Source organism: Astyanax mexicanus, chromosome 1 (genome assembly GCF_023375975.1).
Source record: "Astyanax mexicanus isolate ESR-SI-001 chromosome 1, AstMex3_surface, whole genome shotgun sequence".
NCBI classification, from domain to species: Eukaryota; Metazoa; Chordata; class Actinopteri; order Characiformes; family Acestrorhamphidae; genus Astyanax; species Astyanax mexicanus.
The window spans coordinates 114,877,409-114,893,059 of NC_064408.1; the positions used below are offsets into that span (position 1 = coordinate 114,877,409).

General features: G+C 37.9%; 1 protein-coding gene across 10 annotated transcripts in view; it reads left to right on the forward strand.

Moving 5' to 3' along the window:
- The window catches only part of syngap1b (synaptic Ras GTPase activating protein 1b), a 234,155-nt gene that overhangs the window by 164,660 nt on the left and 53,844 nt on the right, over nt 1–15,651 (forward strand). For all 10 annotated transcript variants that reach the window (XM_049464812.1, XM_049464794.1, XM_049464813.1 and 7 more), the window contains one exon: nt 7,206–7,327. In XM_049464812.1, coding sequence (XP_049320769.1) covers nt 7,206–7,327 — 122 coding nt within the window. The remainder of the gene's footprint in view (nt 1–7,205; nt 7,328–15,651) is intronic.

Genomic DNA, 15,651 nt, shown 5'->3' on the forward strand with positions numbered 1-15,651 from the left:
AGTACTACGTTAACGCTCTGTTTACGCTAATTTTAGCAGCTAAATAGCAATTTAGCTTCTTCGTCATTTAATCAGCCACAACATGCCTCCTTTTCAGGTGCTCGTGCATCGCGGTTGTGCTGCCGAGGAAGGCAAGTTCTTCATTGCAGATATTGCATTGCACGCGTTTCACTTTTATTTTCTTGGTGATCCCACACTTTTGAGTTCTGTAGCGGGGTAGCCATGAAACCAGAGCCTGTCTGTATAATGTCCTGAGATGTCGTCCACTACCTACCCCGGTTTCCACTACTGCGCATGTGCGTCCAGGACAGAAAGGCAGTCGCAGCAGTTTGGAGAGAAAAACAAAGAAAAAAAAAAACGACTAATCGACTATTAAATTAGTCGTCGACTATTTTAATAGTCGACATAATCGTGACTAGTCGACTAATCGTGGCAGCCCTATTGTCAGCCCAACTATACATAAATAAAGTCTGGTCTGCCACCAGGTGCTCTACACTTTATTTGTACACACACTCCAACAGGACAATGCTTGTCCACATACTGCTGCTCTATTAAGAGCTTGCCTAAAAAACACACAGATACTATGCAATAGTCAAAAGACCTATCCCACCTAACTGAGAATGTGTGGGATGCTATTGGAAGCACTGTCAACACTCCACCCAAACTGATGATTGTTTAAGCTACATGGGATGGATTATATCTACACTTCTTTCTGGGTGCAACTATTTTTGCAACCACTGTATTTTTTACACTATAAGCTGTACTTAAAATCCTTTAATTTTTCCAAAAATCTGGTGCACCTGAAGTGCATCGTTATACAGGAGTTTTCTTTTGGTTCTCCAGCAGTATATTATTAGCATTAGCTGCCAACAGTGCATCCAGGGGTGAGTATTCTCAGCCTGTAGCCTGCTGCTAACTTTGGCTAGCACTGCTGGAGCAGTATATTAATAGCTTTAGCCGCTAAGCACGCTAAGGGCTAGCTCTTTGGGCATCCAGAGGTGAGTATTATCGGTCTGTAGCTTTCTGCTAACCCCAGCTAGCACTGCTGCAGCATTATATTATTAGCATTAGCCTCTAAGTGTGACGGATTCACGGCACCAGTGTGACGGACCCATCAGCAGAACCAGCTTGTTTCACGACACCCCTCACCAATAGCACAGCAGCACACGCACACCCTCGTTCATGCTTTCATCCACTTTTATTCTGGAAAACAACACGTAAATATTTTTTACTTCTGTCCTGGTGAAGTGGCTACTGCAGTTACTGCCAGCCGCAGCACCGAGAATCAGAGACTGCTGCTAAAACAGCACATATATAGCAAAAACATATTTAACTGCCTAATATGTGGCTTTATACACAATATTCTTTTAGAGAATATAAAACACAGCTTTGAAAAATATTATGAACTGTCTCTGCGTTATCAGTAAGAACTTACAATAAAACATACATATTAAAATGGATGGAAATCAGCATTTTACAAGTTTTACAAAAAATAAAAAAATAAAAATAAAATAATAATACAATAACAGAACATTAACAGATAAAGATTCAAATATTAATAAAATACATACCTGGAAAACAACACGTAAATATTTTTTACTTCTGTCGTGGTGAAGTGGCTACTGCAGTTACTGCCAGCTGGTAAATAAATAAAAATATCTCTCATTAACAAAGAATAGAAAATGGAGGGAAAAACGGAGCCTCGTGTGAATCTCACCCAACTTTTAACAGAGGAGTGAAAAATAGAGTCATAAACTCTACCTACGACCTAAAACAATCAATTCTTCACAAACATAAGTTTTAATATGTTTTATTAACATAGTTGGAGCAGAATTTTTAACCTAAAATATGTTTTAAATTATTATTTATTAAGAAAAGTCGGAGCTCAGCACCTACCTGCAGCACAGAGAATCAGAGACTGCTGCTGAGGGACGGTGGCTCAGAAGGATCAAACCGCGTAACTGCAGTTCACCACTTACCAGTAGGGGCCGCCAAAACTCCATTTTAGAACATTAAAGAGTCTAATTTTATGAAATTCATTTAAAACACATGGATTTTCTTACTCTGTTACATAAGCATGCTAAGCGCTAGCCCTTTAGTTGTTTAGAGGTGAGTATATTAGACTGTAGCTTGCACGTTTACCATGTTAAAACAAGCTACATGGGATGAACCACTAGCTAATATCACCCTGGTTTACTGAAACACTCAGGGTTCCTCAGTTTAGCTCTTTCACTTTCATTAATCACTAGCGGTTAGCTGCTAATGCTAATGCTCCAGCTTACTAAGCTTACTATAAATAAATGTAAGTGCTTTAGTCACCCAAATAAACAGTTTTTAGGAGAGAAATCTGTGTAGATTAACATCTAGCGCTTGTTTGACTCGTCTGACTTGTCTGCAATGTTTTTTTTTTAAGGATTACAGTTTTGTTTTCTTAACTCTAGCTTAACTAGAAATAACACTGGTCGACACTCTTGTTAATCATACTAGTTACTAGTGTCACATAAAATGTATGTGCGTTATAATCCAGTGCTCCTTATGTATGAAATTAGACCAGAAAATAGACGTTTATTGATGGTGCACCTTATAATCCGATGCACTTTATAGTGTTAAAAATACGGTATTTTATTGACGATACGCCAGGCAAATGAACAGCACGATAACTTATAGCAATTATATACATTACTTGGTTGAGGAAACGCTAAACTCCCTGGGTCTTCTGTGCTCTGAGTAATTTGTAAGCTGCAGTGCGTAAAGAGAGGAGGTTAAAAAACGTGGAAAACGTGGAAAGCGTGCAAAGCGTTTTAAGCAGGACCGCTGCAAGATGCTGCGTTAATGTGAATAATCTAAATGCATGAACTGTAATAATCTAAACTCATGAGCTGTGTCTTCATGCCCTCCTCCTCAGTACTCCTCCTAAATGTATGGAGGTTTGCATTACAAAGCAGATCAGATCAGAGGTTAGCTTTCTTCTGGATCTTTACGCTATTCCCTGTGTGGATTAGCCTCTTTCACAGCTTCTCTTACTGCATTATTGACCGTGCATGGTGCTCAAGCACCCTGGTGATTAGTGACTCAGTAGATACATTGATATTTGTGTACATGCTGTGGCTTTATGAAGTCAAAAAATGAGCGGAGAATGGAACACTGAGTGTGTTTACCTGCACTTCATAATCTGATTACTGCAAAATATCCATCAATGTGTTTTCCCTAAATTTGGCTAATCAGATACTGGAAAAAGGAAATAATAGAATTTGTGTTTTGAAACCAGTCAATAATTTCGCAGAATAAGACAAGACCTAAATATCATGTAAAACCCAAACCCCATCCAGTGCCAGTTGGAACATACATCAGGTAGAAGATTTCAGCAATACTTATTTCCACTACCACAGTCTGTTTTCACTCATACACACACAGAGAAATCCTAAAGTACTCCGGTAAAATCCATCTTTCTTTTTTAGATTTTTTAATCAGATTTGTATTCCTTCCTCCAATAACAGAAACCAGAGTTTGCTGTGTACATGACTATTGGTTTAATCAGATAAGTGCATGCAGTAATCTGATTGTGAATTGGTATTTGAGTGCATGTAAACACATTCATTTTGTCAATTTAATTTAAAATAGTTATGGTGCTAAGAAGGGTTGAAAGAATATATCAGTATATTGTATTGTATATTGTATAAATATTGCAATATTATATTGGCTTTTTAAATAATGTATTGATTATCAAAAACACAGTATTCATTATTAATTAGTATTATATATATATATATATATATATATGTATATATATATATATGATATAAAAATTGGTAGAAGACATTGGTTTATTTTATGTTGTGTTTAAAGTCTGACCACGACATGGCCACGACAGTGTTGTACTTTGTCTTCAGATTCTACATTGTTTTTTTTATACAATTAAAGTTTTTCTAAAATATATCATATGTAGAATCGTAGCCTAAGGCTATAATTGATATGCTTAAGAGAATTGGCAATGTACTATATATGATATGATGGAGTGGTCCAGCAGGCTAAGCGCTGCCACTATGATCGGGAGATCGCTGGTTTGAATCCCAGTCATGCAGCTTGCCATCAGCTGCTGGAGCCCTGAGAGAGCACATTTGGTCTTGCTCTCTTTGGATGGGTAGATGACGCTCTTTTCCCCTCATCACTCCTAGGGTGATGTGGATCAGCACAAGGCTGCGTCTGTGAGCTGACGTATCAGAACCGAGTCGTTGCACTTTCCTCCGAGTGCGCTGTGATGCTACTCTGCAATGCTGCATCAGCAGCAGTTAGAAAAAAGGCGGTGGTTGATTCACATGTGTCGGTGGAGGCATGTGCTAGCCTTCACCTGTAAATTAAGGAAATTAACAGCTGACTAGCAGCTAAATTGCGGAGAAAAAATGGATAAAGTTTGGTATCTAAATAATATATATTTTAATAATAAACATAGATGCTAAAATAGAGTCGTCATTTTTTAATTACGACATTTCTACGACGCGATTTGTTCAAAGCCACTACATTTAATATCATTCCAAAAACCAAACCATTCAGAGACAACAAATTAAATTGCACACAGATGATAGTGGTAAGCATGATACTACTTTTTTTGTCATTTTTTGTATGTTGTTTGAAATTGTTCACAATACTCCCAGCCCTAATGTAACCCCTGTATCATGATACATAATGTATTGCACAGGTTCCTGCTGGTACACAGCCTTAGTGTAATGTTATACTCAGATGTGTTCACAGAAAATCAGAGCATGTATTACCGTAATTAAATGTGCTAAATCATGGTATGAGACTAGTAGAAGACGAGCTGTTTAAGACGTAAAGCTAAAGCTGAGCTCCTCTGACAGTGTGGATTTTTCCAGGCGGAGGTTGTTAGTGGAAGTAGAAGAGGTCTTGGTTTTTCTGAATTGGAATCAGGCCAGTGAGATCCTGAGATCTGACATCTTTTACAACTGTTTGATGCTGTGGTACAGTTATTTCTGTATCACGCTGCTGAGTGAGAGCATTTGTGAAACAACATCCCCCACTATTGGTGAAGCAGGGATAGTGCAGCACTGAGTGTTGTGTCATACACTGTATAGTACACTGTACAGTAGGGGTACACTGACTCTGTAGAGAGGGAATTTATGTAAAATATTCTGGAAATATTAACCCTTGTTTTTATGTTTTATGTTATGAATTGGGCCGTTCCAATGAAAACTCATATATAGCTCTGGAAAAAAAAATAAGGGACCACTTACAAATGATGAGTTTCTTTGATTTTACCAAATTGAAAACCTCTGGAATATAATTAAGAGGAAGATGGATGGATCACAAGCCATCAAACCAAACTGAACCGCTTGAATTTTTGCACCAGGAGTAAAGGCATAAAGTTATCCAAAAACAGTGCGTAAGACTGGTGGAGGAGAACATGATGCCAAGATGCATGAAAACTGGGATTAAAAATCTGTGTTATTCCACCAAATATTGATTTTTGAACTCTCAAAACCTTATGAATATGAACTTGTTTTCTTTGCATTATTTGGTTTCCGTTTTTTTTCAGCCATTTCTCATTTTCTGCAAATAAATGCTCTAAATGACAATATTTTTTATCTGGAACTTGAGAGAAATGTTGTCTGTAGTTTATAGAATAAAACAACACTTGTTATTTTACTCAAATAAATAGCAAAAACAGAGAAACTGATTCTGAAACTTATTTTTTCCAGAGCTGTATATCAACCATTTCTTTCTTTTGGCACAAATCAGTTATGCTTCCTCTTATTTGTGGACAATTACTTTACATTTAAAAGCTAAAATATTTTTGTTTCCAAACTTCTGACAGGAACTGTATGTGTTTCATTGGAAGGGCTCAATTATTGATCAGAATTTAGATTGGTGGTCTCTTCATAGCTTATCTGCACATATATAAAACTTAATTGAGCTTAAGGTGATAATGGCTGTAGTTGAGGTTAATGTGTTTACTGGTTACTTGAATGTTGGTTACAACATTAACATTATTCGTGTTGTATTAATGTTAAGCATTAATCATATTTTACAGGTAGGCAGCTGTAAAGTGATGTGCTGTAAAGTGTGTTTATTACAGGCAAGGAGATTTTAGCCACTATGCTGCTGCACATATGGGTTAATGACCTGTACATACACTCATTTTAAAAGAAATACACTGCCTGGTCCAAAAAAGGTCAAACACTCTAATAAATGGGTGGACGTCTTTAGCTTTGGCATTGTTTCAATAAGCTTCTGCAATGTTAAGATTCATTTCAAGATCTTGCAGCAGCATTGATGATGGTAGAGTCTGACCACTGCACAAAGCTGCTCTTCTTCATCCAGTACATCCCAAAGATTCTCAATGAGGTTAAGATCTGGACTCTGTGGTGAACTTTCTCAATCCATGTGTGAAAATGATGATCTCATGCTCCCTGAATCACTCTTTCACAATTCCAGCTCCATGAATCCTGACATTGTCATCTTGGAGTATGCCCGGGATCATCATGGAAGAAAAAATCCATTGATGGAATAACCTGGTCTATATTCAGTATATTCAGGTAGTCAGCTGACCTCATTCTTTCAGCACATACTGTTGCTGAACCTAAACCTGCAGACCAACTGCAGCATCAACCCCACATCATTTACTTACTTAAATCCAGGATTTCCAGATTGCAATGCTGTTTGGACTAATATGGGCGACCCTAGGTAATATTTATAGGGCTACACATACAGAAGTAGTGTATAGTGTATGTGTACAACATGTACAATAGCGTCCATTAGTGTCTGTTCACACAGCCAGTATACCAAACTATTTGTTGTTGGACAATATACATTGTTTGGGTATGGAGATGTCATTTTTATGACTTAGTAGTATTACAGGGAGCAAGTAGCAGCAGAAGCCGTCGTCTTTTAGAGAATGTGCTCTAAACAGCTCTTAATTTTTCATTATTTCTGAGACAAAAGACTAAGATATAAAGGTCAGATGCAGAAATGCTTTTACAGGTATTAGACACTGCTGCCGTATTAACACTGATGGATAATGTGTGTGAAAACACCAGATCTGTGCTGCATACAGTTAAAAATCCGAGTTACGCCACTTGACCCCACTAATGTTAATGTTGTCTCAGCTTCTCAATGACTGATTAACTTAGTTTAAAAGTCCTGTAGTAGATCTGCATTAATGCTGTGGTGCTTCTGTGCTTCTGTTCCAGAGTTTCCTCAGTAGAAGATTGAAGGGGTCTATAAAGCGGGCCAAGAGTCAGCCCAAGCTGGACCGGACCAGCAGCTTCCGCCACATGATTCTCCCACGTTTCCGCAGTGCTGACCAGGACAGGTACCTTCATTTTCTTACTGCGTATGTGGATGTCTTTATGATATGTGCTGTATGAGGAATTTCCATTTAGCAGTTAATTAAAGTGTTTTAGAGCAGGAAAAATATCACTAAATTAAAATAGACTCTTTAGAACAGAGTGATATAGACATGGGAGACTTCGTTTTCTTAGGTTCTTATCAGTTCTACAAGTGGGTCAGTACGCACCAGTACAGTATTTCTGTACGCTTTTTGTTTGGTGTATCAGGACAGTTTCTTGTGCACTGGCTCTTCTCAAAAGCTGCAGTGTTAAATTCTGACTCCCCACCAGAATTTGACTCACTTTTGTGTGCATTTGTGGAACAGAGTAAAGACATTACAGTAAAGCATTTACATTTTTCTTGTTTGACTTATAATAAAAATAGCTGGTGAGAAATGTGTAGCAACACCACATTGAATAATTTCTAAATGGTTAGGACCTTTAAACTAATTACACGTCTAATTACAAATTTTAAGTCTATCATCGCCCTGACATTAAACAATAGAAGAAGAAAAAGTACTCAGGGTTCGTACGGTCATGAAAAACCTGGAAAAGTCATGGAATTTGAAAATAGCAATTTCCAGGTCTGGATAAGTTTTGAAAAAATAAAAATACCCAGAAAGTTTTGGAAAAGTCATGGAAATTTAGTCTACAAATCTTTGTTTCAGTTTATCAATGAAGAAAATATATTTTGAGCTAACAAGCTCAGAGTTAGTTCAGTAAGATTGTGTGTCAACATTTTCTCTCATTTATTTTAGACCTACTATTATTAGTTTTAATTGTAGTTTTAGTTGATATTTGGTTTTATTGTCAATATCTGCACTAATGTTTTAAAAATTGTATAAAAATAAATGAAAATTTGCCTTGAAGGCATGGAAAGGTCATGAAAAAATCATGGAAATGTTTTGGTTAATAAAACATATATGAACCCTGAGTACTGGTGTTGTGCCAAAATATAACTCCCCTTCATGTGCACAGCAGTATGGGTAAAAACCCTTATGCTGGTGATTCCTATTTCTATCAGGAGACTTCAGAGGAGTGCATATGAAAGAAGAACTGTTCAAGATATATTCTTTACAGTTTGATCAGAAACAATATTTATAGTAAAAGTCTTTGATTTAAAGAAAAAGTCTATGGCATAGACCCCACCATTGGCCCAGAAAGATGGAGGAAATATGAAGGGGAAACTTGTATTTACTGTTTCCAATAGAAGGAAGACAGGTGTGATTATAGATTTTTTTAAAGACAGGTGGAAGCTGGTGATTGGTCAGGGTAAGGTAAAGGAACATAGAATATCATTGAAAAGTTACTTTATTTCAGTAATTCAGTTCAAAATGTGAAACTTGTATATTATATAGATGTATTAAACACAAAGTGATCTATTTTAAGCATGTATTTCTTTTTTTGTTGATGATTATGGCTTGCAGCCAATGAAAACCCAAAAATCAAGATCTCAGAGAATTAGAATATTAAAAAAGACCAATTGTTATTTTTAGCAGAGTGGGCAGTGTGCCAAGTCCTGCTGGAAAAAGAAACCCATGTCTCTCCAAACCATCACTGATCATCAGTAAATTTGACATTTTATTTGGAAATCAAGGGATCAGAGTCTGGAGGAAGAGTGGAGAGACAATCCAAACTGCTCGAGGTCTAGTGTGAAGTTTCCACCAATCAGTGATGGTTTGGAGAGACATGTCATCTGCTGGTGTTGATCCACTGTGTTTTATTATCAAGTCTAAAGTCAGTGCAGTTTTGTTTTCCCACAAAATCTTACAGCACGTCATGCTTCCCTCTGCTGCTAACTTTTATGGAGATGGAGATTTCATTTTCCAGCAGGACTTGGTACACTGCCCACACTGCCAAAAAGACAATTTGGACTTCTATAATATTCTAATTTTCTGAGATGTTTTATTAGCTGTAAGCCATAATCATCAACAATAAAATAAATAAACGTTTAAAATAGATCACTCTGTGTGTAATACATCTGTATAATATATAAGTTTCACATTTTGAACTGAATTACTGAAATAAAGTAACTTTTTTTGAGACGCACTATTATATCCTGTAACTGTATATGAACTCTTTATGAACAGAAATAAAAGTAAAAGTAAAAGTTGAAGATAGGGAGACTCCACCTACGTAGGTGATGATGACAGAAGGTTGAAAGTTTTTTTTGGCTTCTCTCTAAACCTTGGTTCAGACTTTAGTCCAGACTTTCAGGTGCAATAAAGCCTTTACACGCACAATAGGGAACAGCATTCAGAATTAAACACAACACTGGTTCTTTTTTCTGCTCTCTGTATCAAATCAGGTCATTTTTAAAATAATGGCATATAGACTGCATTACCTAACAGAGGCACTACATGACTTTCACCATTTCTAGTTCTCTAACACAAAACAGGTAACTCTAATTTTAGGCACAGTCTAGTAAAATCACTGCAGTAAATATACAGCAGTGAGTAGAGTCTGAGGCTGTTTACACATAAGTAGCATTACACACATACTGTACATTATACATAGTGTCAGAAAGAAGAGTCATTTACTAGTTTATAATAATACTCATTCATTATATTAATCAGATATGACAAAATGAATCATTTTGCAAATGCTTTTCCTATAGAGAAAATAAATCTACAATAAATATCATAAGCAATATCTCTTAATATAATTTATTTACTGTAGAAATTCAGCATACACTACTTAATTTGCTGATATCAGTCAGTATATCCACACTGACATGAAAATAAAAGAAGTATTTTTTTTTTTTACAGAGCACATGTAGTAACAGTGGTTTATACAGCTGCTGCAGACCAAACGCTCTACTGCAGTAAATCCCACTCAAGACTGAGCTCGAAGCTGCAGCATGGGTGTGTCACATGTCTTCAGACTGCATGATATGCCAGTGAGCGTAAATGCTGTAGATGGCCCTCGTGATTGGATGAGAAAGTCATTATAGCATCTCATCAGTGGAACTGATGCTCGAACTCCCGCTCGAACTTTCTGTGGCCAGGTGCTGCGGCCCTTCTGTCATGACTTATTCATTCTTTCATTTACCCTCAGCGCACAGCAAATTTCACCCTTGGCCGCTTCGAGCGTTTGTGTAAAAAGCAGGTCAAGGATTCTCCAAATGTGATGTGCTGTTTGGCTACAGAGGCTGAGCTGCAAAGCTTTCAGAGTAAAGTTAAAACAGAAAGTGAGATGTTCTGTGAGAATTATAATATTACTCTTATTATAAGAGGAGTTTTCTCACATGCAGCTGTGGAGAAAAATAAGAGACCAATTAAAAATGATGAATCAAGAGGAAGATGGATCCAGGAGTGGCATACAGTTATCCAAAAGCAGTGTGTAAGACTGGTGGAGGAGAACATGCCAAGATGCATTAAAACTGTGAATAAAAACCAGGGCTATTCCACCAAATATTGATTTCTGAACTCTTAAAACTTTATGAATATGAACTTGTTTTCTGAAAGCTCTATATCTTTTTTGTTATTTCAGCCGTTTCTCATTTTCTGCAAATAAATGCTCTAAATGACAATATTTTTATTTGGAATTTGGGAGAAATGTTGACTGTAGTTTATAGAACAAAACAACAATGTTCATTTTACTCAAACATAAACCTATAAATATCCAAATCAGAGGAACAGATTCAGAAACTGAAGTGGTCTCTTAATTTTTTCTGTGGGGCTAAGTGAGTTAAGAGAGCTTAAATGGTATCAGGAAATTGATTGTCTTAAATCATTTAAGATTAAATACAATTAGATTTAAGTTATGTTAGCTTAATTAATTCAATATGTAGGACATTTGGATTTTACTGTGAGATACAGGTGTGTTTCTTTGCTTTGGGCAGCAGTTAATGTATGTGCTATTATTTTAATAACACCTTTTCTGTAAATACTGCTTTATTACAAAACATGACCGACATTATTATACTTTATATTCTTAAGTTATAGACTGTCTCACTCTGTTCCTGCTGTCTCACTCTCTTCTCCGGTGTTGCACTCTGTTCCTGCTGTCTCACTCTCTTCTCCAGTGTTGCACTCTGTTCCTGCTGTCTCACTCTGTTCTGAACTGTCTCACTCTGTCCTCCAGTGTCTTACTTTGTTCCACACTGTCTCACTCTGTTCCACACTGTCTCAATGTGTTCCACACTGTCTCACTTTGTTTCCTCTGTCTCACACTGTTCTCCACTGTCGCACTCTGTTCCTGCTGCCTCACTCTCTTCTCCAGTGTTGCACTCTGTTCCTGCTGTCTTACTTTGTTCCACACTGCCTCACTCTGTTCTCCACTCTCTCACTCTGTTCTTCACTGTCTCACTCTGTTCCACACTGCCTCACTCTGTTCTCCACTCTCTCACTCTGTTCTTCACTGTCTCACTCTGTTCTCTTCTGTCTCACTCGGTTCCCCAATGTCTTACTTTGTTCCACTTTGTCTCACTTTGTTTCCTACTCTCTCACTATGTTCTCCACTGTCTCATGTTGTTCCTGCTATTTCACTCTTTTCCTCACTGTCTCACTCTGTTCCTCAATGTCTCACTCTGTCCCCAACTGTCTTACTGTGTTCCTTACTGTCTCACTCTGTTCCCCACTGTCTCATGCTGTTCCCCACTATTTTTCTCTGTTCCCTGCTGTCTTACCCTTTTCCTCACTGTCTCACTCTGTTCCCCACTGTCTCATACTGTTCCTCACTGTTTTACTCTGTTCCCTGCTGTCTCACTCTTTTCTCCATTGTCTCACTCTGTTCCTCACTGTCTCACTCTGTTATGCACAGTCTTCTGTGTTCACTTTTTTCCCCACTGTTTTACTCTGTTCCCTGCTGTCTCACTCTTTCTCCAACGTCTCACTCTGTTCTCCACTGTTTTACTCTGTTCCCTGCTGTCTCACTCTTTCTCCAACGTCTCACTCTGTTCTCCACTGTTTTACTCTGTTCCCTGCTGTCTCACTCTTTCTCCAACGTCTCACTCTGTTCTCCACTGTTTTACTCTGTTCTTCACTGTTCCACTCTGTTCCCTGCTGTTTCATTTTGTACCCCACTGTCTCAATCTGTTCCCCCACTGTCTTACTCTGTTTCCATCTACCTAAAATATCACTGCCTTTTCTCCATGATGTGTGTTTTCTTTACCATTTTACACTATTCTCCAGTATTTCACTCTGCTCCCGCTACCGTCTTACTCTCCACCATTTTACTTGGTTCCCTACTGTTTCACTTTGTCTCCCACCGTATCAGTCTATTCTCCAGTGTTTCACACTTTCCCCCAGTGTTTCACTTTGTGTTTTACTCTGTTCCCCACTGTTTCACCCTGTTCCCTTTTTTTTACTCTGCTTTCCACCGTCTTACTCTGTTGCTTACAGTTTTTATACACTTGATATCCACTGTATTACAATTTTCACCATTTTATTCTGCGTTCCACTGTTTCACTATATGTCTTTCATTCGTCTTTCAATCATTCATTTATTTATTCATTCAAACATCCATTCTGCCCAGTATTCTCAGAAACCACACGCATCAGTAGAGTGGATCTTACCTTTTTAAAAGCTCTGTAATGCTTTTAGTGTGTGAGTGAACTCTGCAGGGTCTGCAGCACCACCTGCATATAAAAGAGAATACTCATTTATCTTCACTCTCACTGTATTCACTTCTGTAAGAGTGACGTAGCAGTCTGCTAAACTCTTCCAGAATGATCCCAATCCACTGATCAACAGTGTTTATCATATTTCTAATGTGTTGTTTTTACTTATATATGTACAGTGGTGCTTAAACGTATCTGAAACCTTTAGAATTGTATATAGTTTTGCATAAATATGTCCTTAAACCTCATTAGAACTCCTAAAAGTCGAAAAAAAAAAACCCAGTTAAACAAATGAGACAAAATATTGTACTTGGCTATTTATTTATTTATAACATTCATGCAGTAGAATATCCTTGAAATTAATAGTAAAAAAACTATGTTTTTTCTATGTCATATCTCCAGGAATATTGTTATTGCAAAAATATCCTGAAATATTGTGATATAATTTGAGGATCAAATCGCGTACCCCTAGTTCCACATAGGTTAAGAATTTAAATTGGTAAAACTCCTTTACTAAGACTTTTCTTTGACGTGTTTCATCATGTCAGATCTCGAATGAAATGAAGCAGCAAAAATGTATAATATACACTGCCTGACCAAAAAAGAAAAGTCACACACTCTAATATCTGGTTGGATTGTCTTTATCTTTGATTGCTGCACACATTCACTGTGGCATTGTTTCAATAAGCTTCTGCAATGTCACAAGATTTATTTTAATCCAGTGTTGCATTAATTTTTCACCAAGATCTTGCAGCAGCATTGATGATGGTAGAGTCTGACCACTGCACAAAGCAGCTCTTCTCCATCCAGCACATCAGTATATTCAGGTAGTCAGCTGATCTCATTCTTTTAGCACATACTGTTGCTGAACCTAAACCTGCAGACTAACTGCAGCATCAACCCCACATCATTTACTTACTTAAATCCAGGTGCAGACTTTTTATTTTTGGCCAGGCAGTGTAGTTTTATATACAATCTGCAATTATCATCAGCTTATCTACCATGTTTGAAAGGTGTCTGTCCTGTGTGTGACGTACCAGCGCACTCTTCTCCGACTGGCTATATGCAGCATGGCGGCCGTACTCTTTTGCATAAACTTGAGCTCTACTGAACTTTTTCACCAGACAGCAAGGCTGTTCTCAATGCAGTGCAGCATGTCATGCACCACAGCATGTGGCAGCTCTTTCCATTGTAATGCAATGATGCCTTGATGTGAACACATACCACTGCATTAGGGCTGCAACGATTAGTCGATATAATCGAGGATGTCGATTATTTAAATTCTTCAGCTACAAATTTCATTGTCGATTAATCGTTAATTACAGTACCGCATTACACAAAGTGCTGTAGACAGAAGTGCAATAGAAGATGGGTAAATGGTTCACTCACACAGTTTACACTCAACTTAGTCTGTGTCTCCAAAAGTGCCCAAACACAACAGATTACATATTTACTCACTAAATAATCAGTACTTTCCACATTTAAACAACATCTAGACATTTAAATGCCTTTTAAATCTTATGTTCAACTGTTAATCGACTAATAAAAAAAAAACATTTATCATATTTGTCAACCACCAAAACAATCATTAGTTGCAGCTAGGGTTGCAGCGGTAACCGGTTTCACGGTATACCGTGGTATTAAAATGCACGGTTATCATACCGTGTGTGTTTGCTTATTACCGGTAAAACGCAAGCCAGCGGAGAAACTCACCCGCGCATGCGCAACTCTGCTCCGCTTCAGCTACTCAGCACACAGCGGTGAGAACGGCAGAAAATGCATCAGACTAGAGCTTCATTAAAAATTATTATTGTTAATGAAAACGAACCAAATAACGAAAACTGAAAGTGAAACTTAACTAACTTATTTATAAGCGCTGTTTTCACCCCCGCAGTTCTACAGCGGGAGGTGTTGTGCTGATTCTGTCTGCGAAGCGGGAGTCGGATTGAGCAGGGAGTCGGATTCGGCATAACAGTGGCAGCGCGGCAGCACCTCGCGGCCCGCGGTGTTAGTTGTAAGCGCTCGCGCTAGCCGCAAAATACGACAGAAAACACTGAGAAACTGCAGAATTATGTATTGGACTAAAATGAGCACGAGGAGATAAAAGAGAACCTTTACCTGTGAGTAGCTCATATCAGAACACGCAAATCTCTCTGTCTCTCTCTCTCTCTCTCACTCTCTTGTCTCTCTCTCTCTCTGTCTCTCTCTCTCTCTCTCTCTCTCTCTCTGTGTCTGTGTCTGTCCGCACTGTGTTTAGCTGTTCTTAAAAATCATTTTAATTAAATAATAGTTCTATGCTTCTATGTTAGTGTTAATTAACATAATTCTGATCATATTTCGCTCATTCAAACAGCCTGAAAACAGACTTGTAATCTTGTAATCAACAAGCTTGTAATCAATGTGGCCGTAAAGTCACAGCTAAAGGAGGAAATACATCAAACCTGTTCTCCCATCTCCGAGAACACCACCCCGCTGTGCAGCGCAAAGTATGTGTTCAGTTTATAATTTTAATCTGAACCTAAATAAAACCTCTTTGTAGTCGTGCACAACCCATGCGGTAAGCGCCCGGAAAAGCGCTGAGTTATCCGAAATTTGGGCACGCAGGTACAGGCGTGAAGTGCGTGCTACGATGGATTCACGTGTCCGTGTAAAGGTCCTGGCTGGACTGGATGTGAAAGACGCCATTCATTTACATGCGTTCATTTTCAAATTCTGACGTGCCTGTTTTTCATATGTTGAAGGTTT